The sequence below is a fragment of the Lepisosteus platostomus genome, chromosome 1 (assembly GCF_059453375.1).
Source record: "Lepisosteus platostomus isolate fLepPlt1 chromosome 1, fLepPlt1.hap1, whole genome shotgun sequence".
In the NCBI taxonomy this organism is placed as follows: Eukaryota; Metazoa; Chordata; class Actinopteri; order Semionotiformes; family Lepisosteidae; genus Lepisosteus; species Lepisosteus platostomus.
Genome location: NC_142611.1, coordinates 13,524,178 through 13,547,919, shown reverse-complemented (window position 1 = coordinate 13,547,919; position 23,742 = coordinate 13,524,178). Strand labels below are relative to the sequence as shown.

Here is a 23,742-nt window from a genome sequence, read left to right as displayed (position 1 = left end):
ACGGTGCAACAGTGAGCTTCTTTCTTGGTCATTCTTGCCTTCTGCCATAAGACTGTACAACGCATCCACCTTGCATCTGGGCAGAAGCAACATTGACTGTGACTTGTTTCTGGACTGAACAGTAAACTGCTACATCTGTTCTTTTTCTTTTCCTGTTTACAACCTTTTTTTGTGCAATATATGCCAGGGACCCGTGCAATACATTTATATTTATATCTATATTTACATCTATATTTATATTCATATGTGCAATACGATTTTCCTGCGTACTGTTCTGTTCTAGTTTGTTCTTTGTGTGTCCTGGACTGTGAATAACTCTTTTAGTGCACCCCTCACTGTACTGATTGTATTGTATGTATTGTATTATTATTATTATTATTATTATTGTATCATTTGTTACACTGTGGCTGTGTTGTCTGTGTTAAGCTGCTGTTGCACAGCAATTTCCTTCACGGGATCAATAAAGTATCTATCTATCTAAAGGCAAACTCACCGGGAGAGGCAATGTGGGACTTAGATTGGCAGGTAACTCTGACAAGATTTTCAGGAGGAAAGCATGGTGTCCTCATTACTGCTATGCCAAGTTTAGGGTCTGTAGGCGTATGATTAATTAATTAACAGGTGGCAATTTGAGAATGTGTGGGCATAAAAAGAAAAGCAACGACTTACTGAAATAAAAAAAGATGGGAGCTCATTGTACATACCTTGTTCTATATGTACATTCTACAAAATATACATGTCATCGACCACTCTAAATATAAAGCTTGTTGAAGACACTCAGTTAAATGAAGTAAAGGACTTGAGAATGCTAAGTCTTCTTTTTAGTATAAAAAGATTACTATGATGTACAGGTAGTTATGAAATACAGAAAACATTTTACCAACTCAATTCAATCTATGAGACTTTCAACTTTATAATTTTGAGTGGCAAGTAATGGTTCAGAGTAAAGGACTAAGACTCAAATTTTATAAAACAAGTGATTTCAACACTCTGTATTTGTAATATGCATTAGAGTTAGATTCTACACTAGAAAAATGTAGAAAGACTTTTGAATGGAAGTCTTCATTCAAAAAACTTTCCACAGGAAATATTGTGGAATGGAGTTCTGTTTCAGCATTCTACAGCTTCTGTTCAGAAATAACCGAAACAATAGAAAACTTCAGAGCTGGGACAAAAAGAAAGGACAGAATTCAGACCATTGTGGAGCCACCGTAAATAATTCTAAGCTTCCCCTCAGACAGTGTAACAGAGGACGAGGGAGCTCTCAGACAGACGTGATATTTGAACCCTTGAGAATGCTAAAACCTTCACCATTGTGTGACAATTATAATTCAAAACAACATTATGGACTTCCCATTTCACTGCGATCATCAGCATGGTCTTCAAACAAACGTTTAAATTGAGGCTTTGGCACAGACCTGAATTAACTATGATTCATCAGATATTCAATGAAAAACAAGGAGGGATCATATCCATAGTGAAAAACGAGCAATGTTAGGCTGTTGTTGCTGGAACAAGATCAGGGAAAGAAGAAAATGGCAAAAGTACTATGGTGAGGAATTTCTGCTAGTGAGGTGGGGCAACCAAACTTGCAAACAAGCCTCAGATGAATGTCGTTCTTTAAAAACAAGCTTCCAAAAAAAAGCACCATTCATTTCTCCCACTGCTAAAGCCTGGTTTTTAACATTCCACTACAAATGAAGCTACTGTACAAAAGCATACCTGTGTGATTTGCTAATTTGCTACTGAAAGATGAATTTTGAACTATGCCTATTTTGGCATAAAAAGAGGTATGAAAGACAAAGATAACAACCAGACCTGTTGATTTTAGCTGCATTAAGCCATTTTCAACATGGAATCAAAACAATACAAAAAACTTGAAAAATTAAAAAGTAAACAATCATAACGATAGCATGGAAACACAGAGTCTTTTTGATGAGTAAATGCTAGTGTAATGGCCTTATATAATACATAATGATAGTAATAAACTAAGCTACACACCTGAAGAAGGCTCCTCTGCGAAACGTTGTGTTCTCTTTCTTCTTTTCTTTCAGCATGGAATAAACCTTTACTTGTTTGCAGCCTACGCATGCTGACGCAGCTACCCACCTGAACTACATAAACTAAGCTATGCGTACTGTACAGTATATTATTCTGTATGCTATATATTAATGTGGTATTGTGAACATTATTGTTATTTATGATTTGGCTACTTCTGAAAACATGCAATTGTAAAAACATAACATATGTTTTTAAACAGATTTGAACTTCAGCTTTTGGGTGCAGCCAAACAATGTTAATAACATAAAACCATAATTAAAATTAATACTGAACAGCTGTTTAATTATGAACATACAGTAAGAAGGATTTCCAATGAGGATATATATTAATTTGGTCCTTCTTGCTTATTTGACTACTAGGAGCTACCTAATATCAAACATCATTTTTTTTATGGATCCCAGAAAATCAGCTTGAACATCAGCTTGTCACAACTTGGCCAGTTGGTTTATTCCAGGTTTTATAGCGCCAGGTTGTTAAATTTAAGGGAAACTAGTGCTGGAACCCTGTGCCACTGACCTGAATTCCGGAGACTGAGTTTTGGAAAAAGAATGTAGGTTTTCCCTATTGAATAGAGCTATTTGGGCATTGCTTAATTGTTTCTTTTCACTTATCAGTATTTTTTCTTGTGAGTTGACTCACTCTAAGCCAGTACCATGCTGCTAGTACTGACAGGATGTCTTATTCGGAGTGCTGTTAACTTAAGACGCATCTATTGAAATATTCCAGATATACATACTGTACCTCACTGCCCATGGGATATCACAATCTTCACAAATATTTATTACTTGAATTCATATATTTTTAGATATACTGCTAAGGACAGTGCTTCTCTCCTATAAGAAATATTATACTTCTGCTGTAAACAACAACAAAGCCCAACAAAGGCCACAGACAGTTCTGGGAAAGGATACTCTTCACTGCTGCGGATGTCCACAGCCAGGATTTTGGGCTTGCTGGATTTGATCCTCTTGGTGGGAGTCTTGAAATGGCCGGGTCCCGTCAGCTCACACAGGTCTATAAGATCTTCTGCAGAAATGCGAGGCGACAGCTCTGCCTTCAGCTCGCTCAACTTGATAGGTTCACGAGACTGGAAAGAAGAAAGCAATACACATTACTGGCGTTCGGTTCTAGAAGGTTCTCTGCTAAAAAACAGGAGAGGAGACAGGTCTCCTCCTTCACTTCACAGAGGTCTCATAATACAAAACCTGGTCAAAAAATGGTGGATTATGGGATCTACAACTTACTGCAAAGAAACACTATGTTTTAGATGAATCGGGTTTGGGGATCAAAATAGATTATTTTCTATGGCACACCATTTGTAAAATACAAAAAACTATTAAGGAAACATGTCCAAGAACATACAGTACTGGCACATTATCTGGCTTGTTGGAAAACTGGCCCTGGTGTGAGTGTTCGTTTGTTTGTGTTTTTGTATGCCATGTGATGGACTGGTGGCTCATCCAAGGTGTATCCTGCCTTGCCCGCATTGCTTGTGTTGGCACCCCTCAACACTGCACTTCGTAAAATGATCAGAAAATAGATAGATGAGTGTCCCTAACTCTTAAAATAACAGACAGCAACATCCTTCCATGTACTGTGTTTGCTTTCAGCATGCACCATTTAAATTCTACTAAATTAATTTTTTTAATCATTTTTGTTTTTCCCCTAATCTTGATGGCTTGATTCATTATACATTATTTCTTGGCAACACAAAGTCTAATTTTCAGCTATTATGCTATCTAAAATGGAAACATGCCAGAAAAATGCTGTTCATACTGCAATGAATAAAGCAAACTTCACTTCAAAAGTGGATTAATAATATAAGAACTGTATTGTGTTTTTGGCCTCAGCTTCATGGTTAAGGGCAGCAGGTCATCCCTAACAGCCCTGTATCAAACAAGCGCTATCAGCTAGTCAGAATCTACTGGCCTTTTACAAGAACTTTTATTCTAAGGCAGAAGTGCACAACAAAACTCCTGAAGGGCCAGAAGGTTTCTGGGTTTCTTGGCATCTGAGATGTAATGTCACTTATTATTTGCTTTACCCAACAGGCTGTAGCCTTTCCTTGCTGTTAAGAAGCTGGAGATGTAAAGAGACTTAAAAAAAACCTGCTGAACAAGAGCTCTTGAGAAGCGGAGTTAGGCTCACCTGTTCCAAGCTAAAAAGTGAACATGTGGGACACAGAGTCAGCTTTCTCAGTAACGCCCTGCAAGGATCTTACTTGCTGAAAAAGCAGTTCCACCTCCATGCCCATTAAATACAAACACTCCCCAGGCTAAGAGGGATGAAACACAGCTAGAAGTGATTGAGCACAACCAGTAAATGAACATGTTTCGTTTGTAATCCCTCTTCTGTGATAGGCTTAATCTTACGTTTAGAAAAGGATTTTATCATTACATGAGCTGGCAGCACTTTGTTACAGTATTTACTCTTATACTCAACACACCACACTGCTAAGTGCCAGATTTTCTAAGAAATCCTTTCTTCGTATAGCAAACAGTAATGTTAATTAAACAAATTAGGAAAAAGAAAGTAAAAACTAAAAGCATGATAAAAGTAACGACAAAGGCACTACTAAATAATTTAGGTGATTATATTAACCATATCCAAAGCAATGTAATTTTTCACCCATCCATACAGCTGGATATTTTACTGGAGCAATATGGGTGAAATATCTTGCTCAGAAGTATAACAGCAATGCCTCAATATGGTTTTAAACCAACAACCTTCCAGTCACAGTCCAGTATACGAGCCTAAAATACAAAACAAAATGATAGAATATGAACTTTGGTAATACATTATTTTATTAAAATTAAGAATAGTCCTTAATAAATAAATACCACAGACCAAAATGTGCTGAGTACTGATAGTTTTCACTTCATGCCACTTTATTGTTTTCCTGCTACAGTGTTTCACAGATCCTGTATGAGTGTGAGTGAAACAAAATACCACAAGATACTGTATGTCCAACCCTGCAAGTAGCCCTGATTTCTGGAGCTCGACAGCTTCTTGGAAAAAAACATTAAGAAAAAAAATGGACTTATACTCGGGCCACTTCCTCCATAAAAATCAAAGTGCTTACCCCCCTTTTTGGTGTGCAATGAGGTGACACAGCTCAATGAACCTGTTAGAACACGAAACTAGCTAGTAAAAAGAAATACACTGAAGTCAGTCTCACTAAATTCCTTTTGTCAGCACATTTAAAGGCAAGCTGCACTGGATATCATTTTCAGATCACAATTTTGACTCCTTGGCTTCACAGGAGTAGGTATTCAAGTAATGTTTTCTCTGCAAAACCCAATCGACACATTTGTTATGAGGCGAGGCTGTGAAATTACGATTTTACAGTAAAACCAGCAAAATAAAAACGTATTAAAAAAGAGGCCTTGTCTTAAAACTCTTGACAGCGCAAGGGGTGATGGCCTAAGTGATTCTAACCATTCATTTCCACCTGTGCTGTTAGCCAATGTGTTCCAAAAGGCTTCAGAAATGCTCAGTTGACAACCTTTCACTAGGAAACTGTATGTTGTGGCCTCTGCCTACTGTTCTACTGTTCTCTAATGCTCTTAGCAAGCAGACTTAATTCCTTAATTAAACTTCATTAAAAATTAAGGCCACCATAGAGTGAAAGAGGAACAGACCTGGATCAAAGCACTTGATCTTCTGAAACAATGTCAAAGCTGCCATCTGAATTTCCTTCAATTTATAACCAGCAATGACATTTCACGCTTCCTTCGCAGTTAAATTATATACATATTAAACGGCATCGAGAAGCTTCTAGTCCCAGTGGGCATGTGTTTGGGAACACTCAAACGGTATCAGAGAAGCAGATGGCTCAGCTTGCCTTATTTTTCTTCCACGAGTTAAAACCATCTTTGACTAGGAGGGATAAACTTTATTTTGAAGGAAGAGATGAAGTACTGGCTGTCTGTTCTCCATTTTCCTGAGCCTGCCTCACATTGTGAGAGACCCAACACTTGGACGGCATCCACCCTTAAGAGTAAAAACTTGTCTCAGTTACAGCAAAACTGCAAATCCTGCAGCCAAGTGTTCCTTTTTGGGAGCGAATTCCAGAATAGTAAAGAGAATGCCCTTCACTTCCAGCAAAATACTTAAAGCAAGAGTTTGGAGAGTTTATTTTAAAATAAAAGCCACAATCATCCAGTTACATTACAGTAAAGTAAAAGACACTTATTGTGCTCATTCAGTCATGAACATTCACTGAAATACAGCAATAGTTCAACAGGTCTACTGCTTTTACTTTTTCAGTTGATGATAACTAGAAGTTATACAAACTAGCAATATTAATACCAATTAAATCCTTTGTAAATACACTGAGAACTATATAACAATGACAGGCACATTCAAGATGATAAGCTAGAATCAGGACAAAATGAATCACAGTTCTGGCACGGTGTCAATTTTCACTGAACCACCTTGCCAAAAAATCATGAACTAATTGAAATGGAGCTGCCTCTCTTTACAAAAAACCCAGACAAAGCTAACTAGTCTTCTAACTTTCTTTAAGTCCACTCTTTAACTCAATGGGTATTTCTAGAAAATAAACTTGCATTACATTTACAAATAAAGGTTTTAGAAATACTCAGACGTGTAAAAGCATGTTATATATAATGTAAATCGATAACTGTATTAATCACTAGAGAAATGCTACTATTTACTACTAGAAGATTTCACTTCAAAAGGTCACAAGTTTTTACAGGATGCATTTATTATCTTACTTAGGTGTTTTTCAGAATCTAAATCTACATCCTGGGTTATAATAAAATGCAACAGAAATAACACTGAACTTATGTAAGTCTTATATCTTCAAAGATTAGTGAAGGCTGTTACCAACTTTGATAATCCTGAAGGACAAGTCAAACTATTTGTGACTACTTAGCTTCTTTCACTTTTCCTTAGATTTAGTGATAATGTGTTTGAAGTATGAAGTAATAACTTAAAAATTAAAGCAACTGTTGTAGGAAAAGTGTTCTGAGAGTGTTGTATCAAAATGAAATTTAAAAAAAAATGAAAAATGAGGCAGCTAGGCAACACACTTTAGAAACTTCTAGAGTCTAGATCAAAGCATTTCTATTACAGTGAGCCACTCAGGAACAACATGCAATCAACTGCTTTTATAACATGGGATTCAGTCTCTGCAACCCAGTAAGTGAGAAATCTGGTGCTTTAACATTTTGAATAGGAATGGGATATACAAGCTGCTAAAATACATCAATTGGTAAAGTCTCAAAATATATTTTTAACTCAAAAGAACCTAGGCAGATTTTAAATCGGTCAAATGTCAATGTCAGTGATTCATTTCATGTCTCCTTAATACCCACTGATATCAACCATTTCTTTTAGGTGAAAATAATATCACCTAAATCACCTGTTTCATGAGAACACTCTTTCTGTGACAAAGAGTGCACATTCCAATTTCTGTTCAAAATGATCTTAGTAACAGTTTAGTTTAGGCTGTCAATAAATGTGTGATAACAATGTAATGTGTTTTAATAAATGATGCTATAATCAGTGTATTTGTTTAGAATTGGGGTTTTGTTACTAACATTGAAATCATTTACAATTGTTGGTTCTTAACACAATTATGTCACTCTATTATGTAGCTCACAAAGTGTACGAAATGGATTTTGCAACTCCTAAAGTGTTATCATTATCTCTACATCATCTACAAATCACATGCAACTCATCTCAAAACTCTTTTGAAACTAGTTTTCTGATGGTTATCGATACAATGTATACATTTTGATGTATACATTATACCCATTAAATGACATTTCAGTAAACACATTAATTTAAATTGAAATAGGATTAGTCTTAGAAATAATGTAAATCACTGGTGCATGTTTGGTGTGACTTGCCAACTCTGCAGTTCTCTTCATCACAGAAACTTCTGTCTGATGACTTTCTCCTCTTACATTTAAAGAGAATGAAAAGGCTGTTCCCCAGGGGCCACACAAATCAGCCACAAAGACCTTTTACATTCACTTGTAAACCTTTGGCAGCAGTGAGAAAAATGGCCTCCCATCAGGGAGATTGATATTGGTAAATACATCACAGAGCCCAATGAGTTGTGACAGACTGAAACTTTACAGGCCTGTCACGCATCATTGGGGATCAAAAACCAGACAGCGCAAGGTGAGCCTGTAACAGGTACAGAAGAGAGTATTTTACTTTTGCTTCATGAAAGCCGGTTCTTTATTTACAGCGGTATTTTTTTCCAACTTTTTCAGGAACCTCATGTTTGATATTTATTTTACTTCCATCTCTGAAGGACATGATGGCCTGGGTTACTGGAGTCTCTAAATTGACCCTGTGTGCTTGGGTGTGCATTTGCGTGACAGACTGGAATCCCTGTGTAACCCTGCCTTGTCTCTGGGCTTACCAGGAAAAAGCATCTTTCTAATACTGAACGGATGGATTTTATTTTATTTTTATTTTGTTTCATCTTGCCTTTTGTTTCCCCCCCGGTCAAAAACTTAGCAGAAAGACATATGAGCTACTGTAGGTTTCACTCTTTACTATTTTCATGCTTTGTTTACAGTCAAAATACCAGTATGGCTGCTCTAAATCTTTAAATAATATTATTTGTTAAAATATACAGTACTTATGTGCTGTATCTATGACATGTTGCCACAGTTTACTGAACACAGATGCCTGTGCAGCAGTAATAATTCTTAGTAATTTAACAAACAGTAGTTCAGATAGGGGTTGTCAATGTGTCTCTCTTAAATCTTATATATTTATTATTCACTTAATATTCACTGCCACACACCTCTTTACTTAAAATTTTCACTTCATTTTATTCAAACCAGAAGCTGCTCTGCCAGCTGTGCAAAGAAGGATACTTCTGCTTGCTGATCTACCCGTATTTAATGCAATAAAATCAGCGCTCAAGAGACACAAATTACTATACTAGCGTTCACTGTATGGTTTTCAGTGGGATAGGCACCTTGGATTTAAAAGTTTAAAATGTCTCAAGATAATACACCACAATCTTGCAATGCTTTTAAAGATGCAAACTTAAACACATGACAAAAAAAGATACTTTGTTACTTTCAAGATTTGTGTGAACAATGTGTGGTTCTTATGACAGTCAATTCCAATTAGTAAGAATTTCCAAGGCTGCAGTCCCTTTACTAATGGATCAAACTACAGCCCATCCATCACCAGGCTAAAGGTACTCTGATGCTTCACCAGGGTGTAAACTTCAAGACATTTCAGTGGCATCAGGAGAATTGCTTGAGAATATGAGCCATATAACCAGAATGTCAGCACAGGTCAAAGGGTTAAGTGCCTAAAGTCAAGGGAAAGGTAAAATCTGAAATGGCATCATCATTGCACAGTTTCTTCAGCAAAAAGTCAGCAAAGAGAGGGTTGAGACAAGCTAAAATTGAACAGAGACAAAGCAAAACGCTCTATAAGAAAATGAAGCTTGACTCTGTGCTCATTTTCAGCAGCAATATTTGGTGCTGATGAGACTCTGGAGGTAATGAGAATTAAATTGTTAACAGAAGTAAAAAAAAAGTAATAATTTAAACATGCTGTGACAAAGGCAATGCTATGGATGATTAATTTAATTTTATACTAAGCTCTGGTGTTGCATGACACATTTTAAGGTGAAGCTCAAGGTGAAATAACCTCCGTTACTGAATCTTTTAACTAGATAGGTCCATTGAGAACAAATTTTATTTTACAATGACAGTCTGGCAAAGAGGCTTATACCATACCACACAAACCAATGAATGAAAGAAAAGATTAACAAAATGTACACAACATAACCAGTCATAACAGAACACAATAATATTAACAATCACACATATGGAAACAGGACATAATGATTTAGCCAAGCAGCTGAAAGGACCCTCAGATACAAAGGTGGCTGGTTTCAAGTCATTCTGCAGTGGTAAAATTGAAATAACTTGTGCTCAGAAAAGTGTGGTTGCTCACATAAGGTTCTATTCGATAGAAGTGACACATCCTAAATTGAATGACAGCACAAGGAACTGCAATAAATAATGAAGACAAGAAGGTGTTTTCCCAATTAGAGATCAAAGGGGGCCAATCAATCACAGACTAAAGATTACAACGATGAGTGCAACAGGGGGGCACCAGTGATAAATCTTATGGCAGAAGGGGTAAGACATTTCTGAAGAACCACATTCCATCAAAATAAAACTTAATCAACTAGATATCAGGATGTGGTTACATAATATTTCTAAAACACAATCTCGAAAAAAAATGAATACATATTGTTCTTGAAAATGAACTGTGCTAATAAATATTGCAGGTCATGGACAATCACAGACATAATTGTAGGCATATCAGTAAAAGTTTAATTATACATTTACCATCATTTATTATGAGGCTCCCAGATACAAACACCTTATGTAAGATTTCAATATGCTTGCTATTTATGTTTTTAGTACATATTTGCTCATCTACAAGATTATCAGGTGGTGAAAATTGTAGTGTTATTGTACTTTTACTTTACTACATCAGTGCTTTGCAGGTGTATGGTAAGACTGGCACATACTGTACAGCACTGAAACAACCTTTACATCTTTCCTGGCTTACATATAAATAAACAGTGGCTAGATAAATAGTTGAGCCTGGTAAACCAAACAGAAAGAAGCCAAGCAAGCAAAAGTTAGAAAAAACTAAACCCTGTCCTGTCATTTTCATTTATATAACAGCTTCCCCAAAGCTGCGACATTAATAACACTTAAATCCTTCTTTATATATTGAAGAATAACAATGCTATGATGGACTATGAAAGAAAATAGCTAGAAATAGGACAAAATGAGTCACGGTTCTGGCACAGTATTAATATTCACTGAATTGTCATGCCAAAAAAGCACAAACAAAAACTGAGCTGCATGTTTTTACAAAGACCCAGACAAAGCTTACTACTGTATCTTTCAGTCCACCCCTTAATTTAATAGATAATGCTAGGCAAATTAACTTGCAAAAATAAACCACATTTACAAAATACAAGATTGGATTTAGAAATACTGAGACACGTAAGAGCCTGTCATACATAATGCAAATTGAAGACTGCGTTAATCTGATAAGAGAAATATTACAACACTGCACTTCACACAAGGGGTCACAAGTATTTTTACAGTATGCATTTTTTTCTGTCACTCAACAGGGAGTAATGCTGATGCTAGAGTTGGTAAGAGTCTTAAATCTAATAAAATTCAATATGTAAAGCCTATGAATATATGAGACAAGAAAGTCTAGAAATGAAAGAATTTTGATTTGTGTGACAACACCAATATTTGAACTGCTTGCGACATTGAAAGGGAGAATAACTGCTCCATTTGAAATGTGGCATTTCAACTAATACAAAACTTGAAATGTTCAATACCATCCATGAAACTACGCACAAAAGCCACACAGACTTACAATAACTGGAAAGAAAAATACTGGAAACATCTTTATATCAAGGGCACATTATCACAGTTGGTATTATTCCTTCAATTTCCCTTGGCTTCTATTTAAATTTCTGTGAATTTTTATATGAAAATACACTGGGAACCTGATTAAACAGACTACAGAACTGTGACAATTACAGAAATTAATCTCAACACATATAGTGTAGATACATACATATCTGAACCAGACTGAGGATTTATTTATTTATAACGTAGGTACTTTCCTTTATCCTATAACAAAATGAAAAAAGAATGGTAAATTCATTCAAATGGCATAACTTTGTGACAACTTCATAATGTCGGAGAAGAGAATAACATAGTACCTCGAAATGTTTTTAAAAGCCAGGAAATAGAATACTTTATAAAACAATAAGTTTTTAATTAGACTTAAAAGCACCCAGTGTGACAGAGACCCTGAATTAATTCATGCTATGCTCCAGAGCTTTGGAACACAGCAACGAAAGGCCCAGACACCCACAGGGTGCAGATTAACAGTGTCAATCAGAACCTGCTGAGGTCTCCTGGACGTATTTAAGTTATATTTTCTTGACACAAACTTCAAATGAACCAAAAACTAAACTGAACTAACCAACAGCTGGATGGATGGTCAAGTTAATTTCAGACCCTGTATTTTTATATGCTAAATAAGGATAAAGTCTTACCTCAAGGACATTACCACATTGCTCCATCATAAAAAGCAGAACCAGTACACTAGAGGTAGCCATAAAAACTGAAACATCTGTAGTTCACATTCTGATTGCACTTCTCCAGGCCTTGTTCAATAAGTGAGGAACAATGAGTACTATCTGATATTTGCCTAGCTACAGGTGAGCTAAGAGGCAGGTAAACATGGATGGTCAAAAGTGGTTCTCTGGTGATTTACTGTCGTTAATTAACTTCATGGTAAATCATTACCACAGAACACAGCATAAAAAGACACAGAAGTGTAGAATATTAGGTTTGTAGGTCAGCACAATGTAGGCCTCTGAAACATACAGTTTTTGTTTTTGTTTAATGTGTTGTACAGATTGTGCACTTACCTCACATTTACCTACTTGTTCATATAAATTTTAATTAACTGCTCCCCCTATTTTGTGACCATATATACATTATGATGAAACATAACCATGACACATTTCAGACACGAAGATATCACTGCGCACAAGGTGAGTTTTTAAGCACACTTTCCAACTAAATCTATGGAAAGATTAAGGTAATAGCCATTGGCAAATGCTTTTCTTCCTGCTTGCCAGAGAGCATCAGCATTTTTGTAGATTTCATTTAGCTTAGCTTTTATTGGCAATACTCAACCCCCACCCTCATCCTCCATAAATACACCACATTAAAGTATCAGACTTCAAGTTCAACCCTGGGCCACTTGAAGCCTTTAACTGGCAATTTGCTTGTATTAAATCCTCACCCGTCATGCTGAGATATTTCAAATAGAGATGTTTCTGTTGATAGAGATCCCAGTGCAAGGGTACTGACTGAATCAGGCGGAACTTTGACTTGAAATATTCTACATGAGCACACAGCGCACCACAACAATTCATACAGATTTAAAATGGATCCGTGGAGACAGAATGTGAACAGAATACTTATTCTTTTCAATGCTCTTTAAGGATTTTGCAAGTTGTTGCGCACTGGCAAACTGTTTTAATTACAAAACTGTTCAAGAATTCAAGAGGTTTTTTATAACATAAAATACTCTTGGAACTGATTCAGCGAGAGTCGGGTACATACAAAATAAGCCTGTAATATTATATCAGAAACAAAATTGATTTTTTTTTCTAAAATGCAGCTTATGGTAAATGTATATAATTGCAGCCACTTTAGATATTAGTATTCATTTATTCAAGCACTTAAAGTTGTTTAATTATTTTAGCATTGATAGTGTATTATCAATCTGCCCAACAATAAAAGCAGTGTCTTTTTGACATGTTTGAATTTGTTGGTCGACATCTTAAAACTATGGAAGTGCTGTCCACACCACTTTCAATGCAAGTTTTATATGTTGATGGTACAAAATGTCTTGAAAGAATGAGCCTTCTTGTCCACTTGGTTTGTATCCCACATGAATATGAATGGTAGATAACATGAAGCAGGAATTATTTGTCAATGGAACACATTCAAATTAAATCTGATACCTTATAAGTTTAAGGCTCAACAACTCAGGGCTGATGAGGAACAAAGGATTCGTGAATTCAGATCTCCTTTCCTAGAGTTTCCTCTTTACTACTTCCAAGATCATGCTAGTTGCAGCTCTCTTGGCTTAATTTCTGGCTGGGTTGCAGGCCATCATCTGGTCTCTGAAATGCCTTTCTATTTTTACTGAGCTGAACCAGATGATCTTAGCAGGAAAGATTTACTGTATAGTACGTAAGAAGTTATAAAGTAATCATAATTTAATACATCATTTGGACATTTTTATGCAGGGGTGACGTGACTTGTTCTGTGCCTAAAGTAGGACTAACACCAGAGAGAGATGCAGCTACACTGATTCCATGTTGAGCATACAGTACAAAGCCACATTGCTGTTATCAAGACTGCTTCGCTCCTTTTTTATGCTTGTTGTATTGATACGTAGATATTAATGGATGCTGAAAAAAACAACAGTGACTTGTGTATCTTCAGTTCATAGGTCAATGCTCTTCCCTATGCATGTGATGTGTTCAAAGGGTCAGTATAAGGAGTTGTTTCTCCAAACAATTTTCATTTTAACTAGGAGGCCATTTGCCAGTCGCATTCTAAAGTGAAAGAACACCAAAAAAAATTCTTCTTACACACAGCATGCAAACACACATTTAAGGCACTGGAAGCTGCAAAGTATAGGAAGGACAAAAAGTGTTATATCTAAAGATGTGCCAGAAATCTGTCGGTTGGAGGGAGACTGTTGTAGAAACCACAGAACAAATCAGCCGCAGAAATTACCGTATAACACAGAGGGGTGTGCCGGGAGATTTGTTGACTTCAAACAGTATTTCCATGGTGAGTAAATATGGCAAAGTGAATCATATTACCAAAAACAAAGAATTATTTTCCAAAGCTTAGGTAACCTCGAGAACTATCACCTGGGCTAGAAGGCTCAACGTGTTTTTGTGTTTCATTAAAATGTTCCCAAACACTTAACCACTATAAAGTACATTAATTTCTTATGTCAGTTGTAAACTGATTAGGTAGTCAACATTGTTAATGGTTGCCATAACTAGATCTAAGAAACATTTAATATTCATTGTTTAATGGTTTCTATTTTTTATTGTACACAAAATGTTAAATAAGATTTTATCACCTTCAGAACTGCTGAAACCTTTAGATCATTTAGCAAATTAGCAAATAAAAAGTATGTACTGAATGTAGGATACAAGCCCAAAACATAATAAACAATTCTGCATTACGTCTCATGCGGTTGCTTATTTGTCAGGCTCTTTATGTTGTGCAATCTGTAAACTGCAGACAATAGTCATTCACGTGAAATGGTATAAATGAAACTGAACAGGCATAAATAACTATTAAGAAAAATACACTGAGCATCAAACGAAACATATCACCCTATGTGATATGTATTTTTTAGAAAAATAAAGTATATGGATTTTTGGATATTCACTTAAGTGTGCAGATCACTAGACCACTGACTGAAATAAACAAGAGTGATTTGACTGTTGCATGAACACCATCATTACTCAAAAAAGTTGATTGGGCACAAGTGGTGAGGTGATTTAAGGTGCTGAAAGTCAGGTCTTGTGAAAATCAAGAACAGGAAAGGACCTTAATGAGAGGAGGGTCATTCAGCCAGTCTAACCCATTAATTGCTAGCTGATCCAAGGGTCTCATCCATCCATTTCTTAAAAAACAGGGGATTTGGGTCAATGACATGGTTGGATGGCTTGTTCTGTCCTACCACAAATCTTTGGATAAAGATATTTTTGCTTTTAAATGATGTTTTTTCTTCCTCTGGTTCATCTTTCACTGTTCATTCTGAAGAACTCTGCTGTGTTGAATTCTTCAAAATGACATTAGAGGATTCTGGATACCCGTATCAGGTCCCCTTGTAATCTTCTGTTCAAAAACATAAGGGTTTAGTTCCTTCAGCCTGTCAGTGTAGAACATTCCCTTAGGAATGCATTTGGTTCCTCTTCTCTGGACAGATTCCAGAGCAGCAATATATTTTCTATAATGTGGTTGTCTAGGAGACAATAATACTGGATGTCAAAATAATCGCCTCAGTCTTCTTCAGAAGAAACCTCTCCTAGCTTAGTGGTTTCTGGTTTTTGTATGCATAATTTATGTTTTTACTACTTGCATTCAAAACCCTGCACTACATTAAACATTGTCTACCTGGTGTTTGCTCAGTCTAAATTTGATCAATTTTGTAATTTAATTCCCAGCTTCTAAGGGTGGCTTCTAATCCTCCTATGTTGGTGTAATATGCAAACATGACTTATTAACTATACCAAAATGTAGGTCACTGATAAATCAAGAGCAGCAGTGATCCTAGTAAAGATCCTTGCAGTACTCTAATTATATCAGCTCATTTTTGAGTTCACACCCCTCATATTTACCCTTTTTCTATTTAATAACCAATTCTTGAGACAAGCACAAAAAAAGCAAACATGAAAAATAAGACAAAGAAAGAAAAACAAGAAAAAAATGGAAAGGAACCAACATATACAGCTTATCAAGGGAGCAAAATGCCTTCATTCCACTGGAATGTTGGCAGCTGAATTGTCACCTCAACTGGACTTGCCAGCCGTGAGGCCAAGTTCTCTTCAGTGATGAATCGAGGTTTTGTGTGGACAACCCTGATGGATGGCAGCAAATGGGGAGCAGATATGCAGAACAATACACTAACTGTTGTGTAGACTGGAGCAACCAGTGGGGAGGTCCAAGCATGTCTAGTGGCCACAGAACTCCATATGTAGTGATTGATGGCAACCTCACCTGCTGCCCTTCCTGCAGGCACATCCCTGACATGACAACACTCCGGCAAGACAACACACATCCACATGCTGGTTGTGTAGCAATGGCATTCTTTATGAGATGAGAATGTAACGGTTATGATGGGGCTTCCCTACTCACTGGACGTGAGCCCCACTGAACATTTGTGAGATGACCTGGGATGAACTGTTGACATCTAGGGCTCTGAGACCAGTGAACAGGCACATGCCTGTCTAGGGTCTATGAGGGGAGCGGGACCTCCAACAGTGGCCACACACACACTTCTAGCCTGTGTCTTTCAATGTAGATCTTGTTCGTGACCAATATTAACCTGTACTATATGTTCTATGTCATGTCTATTCCATAAAATGCAAAAAAACAAAAATGTTCAACTTAGTGGCTTTGATACAGCTATAAGTGATACATTTCTTTTGATTCTTAGTATATACCAGGATATAAAAAATAACAAATGAAGATGATAGCATTTTGGTATTTATTGATTTATACTGTGTGGTTGTTAATGTTGTTAATGTGGTTGACACATTTAGCATAAATACGTGTCGATTTACAATCGTGGTTAAGTGAATCGGTTTCTTTAATTCTCTGGGGAGAATTATGAAAAATTAATTGGGAGCTGTGTGAGCTTTAACAGAATCTGGCAGTCGACAGTTGAATGGCGGTGTGCGGTCTATGTCCCTGATTAGCCTGTGTTCCAGTTTCAGAAATGCCACCTGAGATTGAGCTGAATCTTGTCATTTTACTAGGGAAATTCTTCTATTGATGTGTTACAGAATTTTTTTGTGTGCTGCTTCTCCAGAAAACTGTGAAAAAAGGGTTTGATCTGTCTACTTCATATCTGCCTGAGTGCCTGGTCTTTTGGGGAACGAAAGGAAATTGTTTAAGCTGCCTGCCTGCTAAGAGATGATCCCATTATGTATAGCAATGCCTGAATCCTCTCAGTTGCTTAAACCAAGTAATGAAAACCATGTAGGGTTTAATTCACATAAAGAAAACAAAATCTAACACACTTCTATGTGTAAATCTTCCCACAACACCCATGTCTGAGATGTCACAGAATAAATTCCATCATCCAGAACTCACAGGTCAGTCTCCTAAAGAGACTTAAAACCCCATGTGAATGTGGCTCAAGATATTTTTGTTCTGGTAATCTACTTTCAATTCAGGATTTTGCTAGCAAAACACATAGGACATCTGGCTTGAAGAAGCTTATTTGTAATTATTTTAGCAAACAGGACAAGTTGAGAGACATGACTGTAAAGGTATAAGCTCCCTGACTTGAGCTACCAAAGTCAAAAAGTAACGTATAAAAAATGAAATGGAGACCTTTAATCCCAAAAGAGGCAGACTTTACAAAGAATAACAGGACCACAGTTAAGTACACACAGTGTTGTTTTCTTTCCAGCATCTCAGTTCAGGCCCTTTTACTGGGAAGATGAAGCTCATTTTAAACCTATTTATTTTAAAAGTCAAACAAATCAACTGGATTAGATCGAGTTGAGATTACACTCAGTCCAACAGCTGGTTTAGGATTGCCTTTGTGTCTATCAAAACGTCCATTCTGTGTTTTAGGTGTTTATTCTTGGATGAGTAAAGGTACACATTTCAAGCCATCCGAATGCCAGGGTAGTGTTCTATGGAAGGTCATCAAAGAAATGCAAAACGTGTGCATAGGGAGATTTGTTATTTTTGAAGAAAACAGCCTTGCTCTAAAGTGTTTTAATGCTCTCTGCACCACTCATTAGTGGAAGACAAAGTAGATGGCAAAGGCAAAGTTATGACTTAATTTTGCAGCACTACCTTCTCACTTGAGGTCATCAAACCTCAGCAGCCAAGCTAGGCCCTGGGTACTTTGATGGGAGAACTCCAGGGAAAGCCAGAGTTCTGCTGATGGATCCTCAGGTGGCACTTTTCCCATGGGAGCCTACATTTCCAAACCGATTAATATTGTGGAACTGTGCTAAAAAAAGGTGCCGTCCCTCTAATGAAATGTTCATCTAAAGCCAAGCTTTGAAGGCACGTTGGCACTATATGAAAGATTAGGAGAGTGTCCTAGCTAAATCCCTATTCTGGGTGTGTATAATCTCCCCTACCTGTTCCCCCTTAATTCAACGGGCAAAGAACCTCTCAGTTCTTGAAATGATGTGGAGTGGGGCTGTAGGAACACAAGATGGTTTTGGGGACGTCAGTCCCCTCCTATATGTTTTTATTAGTAGTATTTTTCTGTGGACAAGATGTGGCTTTGAATGGACTGCTTACAACTACAACTGTTAGATGTCGGCAGGAGAGTAAGCTGCTAAGCTCAAAACCGTGTGGTTGATTACAAACTGCAATTACATTCAGTACAAGTCAGTTTGACACCATGACCTTTACTTTTTGGACATTACACATTTGGCAAGTAAGTAAAGTCATGAGGGTACTATTCAGCTCAAACAACGACTTAGTTTCCATTTCGTGCCATAGTTGTAAAGCAACTGGTTGTCTACTTAAAATTTCCAAAGCTGATTTTCGGTTTCTAGTTTTGAAAGAAGTAATTAAGTGAAAAAGTCAAATATTCAAACATGCAGAGCACTGAAGAATTAAATTCAGTATCTTAAGACAGCTCACTTTCTTTATGCCAGAGGACAATATTATTAGAAACATGGAATGGAACTTGTGAGAAAGGGAGATTACTCTTTTCATGCAAGCCAAAAGTCCTCCATAAGACCATTGAGTAAAACAGTGTCAGGATCACAGCAGAACACTTGGATCTTTAGTTCTGTATTCTAAAGAGGCAGTGGGTGTCTAGTGGCTAGACATGTTTATGGTGGCTCAAATGAATCTCCAGTCCTGTTAACAGCCAACTGTTCTCATGTTCCAGCAGGGGAATTTATATTCAAGCTGAATAATAAAAACAGTGTGAATCTTAACAGCACTGATGTACTGTAGGTCCTTAAATTATAAATCGTGGCAAGGTCCTTGAATTCCATTCAGTAAAAATAACAAAAGAGTTTTATAGATTTTGTGAAATTCGAAACGAAGGTCTTATGACAAGTTATTAGCACTTGATGCATCATCCAGCATGATGGGTCTGCTTATGCTTTTCCCTGTGTGAGACAAATCTCTCCAAAAATATCCAAAATGATGTGAGATCCCATTTTGTGAGATAAACAAATACAACAGACAACAAGCATACACAGTAGAGTATATAAAAATTGCCAAACTGCCCTAAAAACATTTTGGCATTTAAAACGTAAACTCAAGTAAATGTACACAAAGCATCACATTGCTTTTTGTAACAGAAAACGAAGTACACAAGATTTCCCAGTTTTCACAGGGTTAACTGGTAATGACCTGTTTTCGTGCTTGTTCTGTGGGGTAGAGATTAGCTTCGTTTAAAGATTAAATTAGCTCAATCCCTTCTTATGTGATCAAACCCTGATCATTCTTAAAGCTAAAACACAAAAGGTACAGCTATTAACATTTTCACCAGACTTCTGAGGAAGATCCTCTTCATTCTAAATGATCTTCAAGCTAAGTTTGGTTTGAATAAAGCTATGCTTTTTGATAATCTTAAACCAATACAATTTGCTTTGTAATTAGCATGAGTCTTGTTATTTTTTTCTTTGCATACCTAAATGTGTAAATATTTAAATGGAAAAAGTAAAAAGAGAAAATCTGTAGATACACACAGAGTTAAGGTCCTCAGAAACATCTGTTGACTGCACATACTGGGTGGAAAACATTTGTTGACTATATATATTAGATATATATTGTTGACCTTATATACATACACCTCATTACCACACAGTAAATAATTTGAGGATGTTTTAAGTCAGGAAAATAATGTGAATAAAAGAAAATTGGATAAGTAATGTTTATAAAAAAGAAGCTGAGGGTACTCAGAAGTACTCAGAAGACAGGTCTGATAATGTTACAGTATATCTAAGCACTTACCAAGTCAGTTTTGGGAAGGTCCTGGTCGTCAGTAGAAAAGTAAGAAGATGATTTGCTGAATCCGTTGTTATCCCCTCCCACAGACTTGGGCGGCTGGGCATGCTGTCTATATGTCGCACTTTTGGGAGTCCAGCAGAAAAGGTTGATAGATTCTCGCACACAACGCTCAATATCAATTTCTTCGAAAGAACAGAGAACATGAAAAGTGTTAAACCTCCACAATTGCAACCAAAACCACCACTCTACTGAACCAAAACGAATAACCACATTGACGTTGCATGATGGCCTAACAAGCAGATCTGTGTTTTTGATGGTCTCACCACACAAACCATCAGCCTTAGTATTCTTAAATGTTTTTGGCAGATGTTTAACCACTCTTACCAACTGGAAACATGTATAGGCCTTATGCATCTCCAACAGTATTTTTAATGAGCCCAGAAAGTAATTTACAATGCTTAAAATATAATGTTTGGATTGACAATGACTAACTTTTATGTCTAAGATGTTGTATAGTTTCCTCATACAATGTGATTGGGGTTTGCACAGTACTTAGCTGCAATCTCCCTATCACCTCATTTCACCTTAAAAACAAGAACGATTTTTAAAATATAACCTTTACAAAAACAGGATTTTTGCCAGACATCTCAAATTTGAATAGCTGTTAAGATTCTTGACACAAAAGATTCTGAATGCTATTTTACCCTAATGTCATGCCATCTTCTGTTCTGACAATGTTCCACAAATACAAGGTTAGAGAAACAAATCCAGAGAGTGTCTGAATTTTACTTTCCCTAAAGTGTCAACAAGCTTTATATTTTGTGAAAAACAAAAACAGTCAGATTAAATAAAAAGAAAGATTTAAGAACATATGCAATTCAAGGTTACAGAGATAGTATGTTAAATGTGAAAAAGGTGGATAGCTCAGGCAGTATATGCTGAATGAGAATGGGTTCTGTCCCAACCTGATGGCAATTTCCAATTAAATGACAAAGATATACTGTCGATATAGTGGATCCTGAGGAGTCCTTTCTTTATTAGACTTTCTGCACATCAAAAGAAATCAGAACAATAATTTATTCTACCCTAATCTTTTAAAGTTATTTGGCATAATAGGCCAATGAACTTCATTAATCCAGTCTGAGATTTTGTCTCCTTGTACTAGCTGCTGTTTCTTTTTATTGTGACTCTCCTGCACAGGAGAAATGCCAATTCCAGCACAAAATGGCTACACTTTAAAAATCAACAGTTTTAACATCTGACTATATTTGCAAACCCAACACTAGCACCTATTGCTACAGCAGTGCTTTCAACATTAGCGATAATTTTCTTCAAGACTTAAACTTAAATAAAATGTCTTAGGATATTACTTTTCCTTAAAACTTACCAAGTATGTTTAACATTCTGTCCAGTTAAAATGAATATACTATGGAAAATGACTGAATGGTTTAACAGTGATACCAGACAGCTAAAAGAAGAAACAAAAGTTAAAAGAAGACTATACTAACTGCACCACCACATGACTGTTAAGAGATACTGTGGTAGTTACTTTGACAAAAGCAGGTTTGGGTTTGGACATCAACTGTAGTAACACTCAGTGTTACACAGGATAATGCTATTGATGAACTGTGAATCCACGGCCCTATAATGTCATTAAAAAGTGATAACAAAGCAACATTCCCTATTCATTATTCATTTTACTTTAGGAAAACTAATCCACTGATGACCAAGAAAGGTTCAAACGCATATAATCACAGCAAATGGCAGTCATGATACAGTATGTTGGCACAACCTAACCACTCTGACAAATAAGCAGTTATGTTCTGACAAGCAGGCATGTTGACATTTTTTTCAAACCTATTACGAGTTCCACTTCTGATGTAAACATCTGCACACACCAAGAAAATATGTCATGTATTATGAAGAGTAAAAACTATAAAACAAATTACAAGTCATTAAAGAGTCGTTTAATTAAAGAGAGAAAAAAGTTGCCTTTTTTAAATAAAATGTATATGAATACTGTAATATTAAGTAAAACTGAACTTCTATAGAGAACTTATTTGCTTACCTTTTCCAAAGTTAATGGTTTATGTAGTCCCTATGTCACACCACTATTTAAACAAAAATATGAGTTTGTAATAGCTTTTAATATCTTCAAAAAAGCCTTAGTACTGTACACCATGGGGACTTTGGAGTATCAATACACTAAGGAGAAAAGTTTGGGGAAAAACTTAAAAAGACAAATGGTTAAAAAAAAAACTGTGGATTACAAGACAGACTGCAGATGATTCTTCAACAAACAGCATTTATAGTCATTTTGGTACACTTAATAGATTACAACTACCCTACCACTTTGACAGTCCAGGTAGTCTGGAACAAAATCACATGTCATCTGCCTCCTTGGCAGCCATCGGTTTGCACTGCCAGCGGACACGACTCAGGACTGTTTCACCTACATCTCTGTGCAGCCTGCATATCTCCTCAGGTTTACTGTAATAGTCTTGTCAATGATAATTAATGTCAGGGGGGTTATCTAGTGTCTGCAGCTACAACAGTGCCTGGAACTTTTAAAACCCACCAGCCTGTACTTTCATCTAAACCAGTAACATTTCCATGCTTTAGGAGAAGAATGGAGACCTGTGGTGATCAAGTCAGAGGGATCATTGCTTCCAGGGTGACAGTTCTTGTGTACAGCATAGGATAGCATAGTTTATACAGGTTTTATCTTGCTTGTTTTATCTTGCTTCTGCTTTTTAAAAAAAACTTTTTCTTCTATGTAGCTTATTTCAGGATTTGACCCTAAACGGGGTTAGAGTTACTCTCCTTAGAAGAGTTTTGTGTGTCAACTGTGAAAATCGGGGATCCTTGGAGTTCAGGAATCCTGCAGGTTTCATTTTTTTCTTGAGTACCAATCATGTACCTGGGTTAAATTAAGGCTTCACTGAATTAAATTAAGCTTTTTTCCACAGCATTCACCAGCTAATGATTTTATTGAGATGCTGAAAATTCCAGATTCCAGTCTCTAAGGCCAAGAATAGGGAACTCCTGGTGTACAGGCTTGTTACTGACAGTCTTAAACATCAGGGATAGACAGAGAACCAAACCACAGAGAGTGTTATTTCTTATTCTTATTTAGTTTTTCCTCCACCCTGTGTTTTTCTGATTTCTGTAAAACCCAACTGTATTCTTATCTGAAACAACAACGCAATGTAGAGCAAAGCACTACACTCTGAACAAGCCTTCAGGTTACAGTCTCTATACAAAGGTATATCTGACTAATCTATTCTGGTCCTGATATCAAGCTGTTCTAATGTACTTGAGAGCTCTGCTAAGGAAA

General features: G+C 36.5%; 1 protein-coding gene across 1 annotated transcript in view; it reads right to left on the bottom strand.

The window, feature by feature from the left end:
• The window catches only part of tbck (TBC1 domain containing kinase), a 77,729-nt gene that overhangs the window by 16,410 nt on the left and 37,577 nt on the right, over window positions 1-23,742 (bottom strand). Inside the window, exons 22-23 of the mRNA XM_088625160.1 lie at window positions 20,409-20,587; window positions 2,973-3,148 (exon numbers count right to left, since the gene is read on the bottom strand). Of these exons, the coding sequence (XP_088481286.1) occupies window positions 2,973-3,148; window positions 20,409-20,587 (355 nt within the window). The remainder of the gene's footprint in view (window positions 1-2,972; window positions 3,149-20,408; window positions 20,588-23,742) is intronic.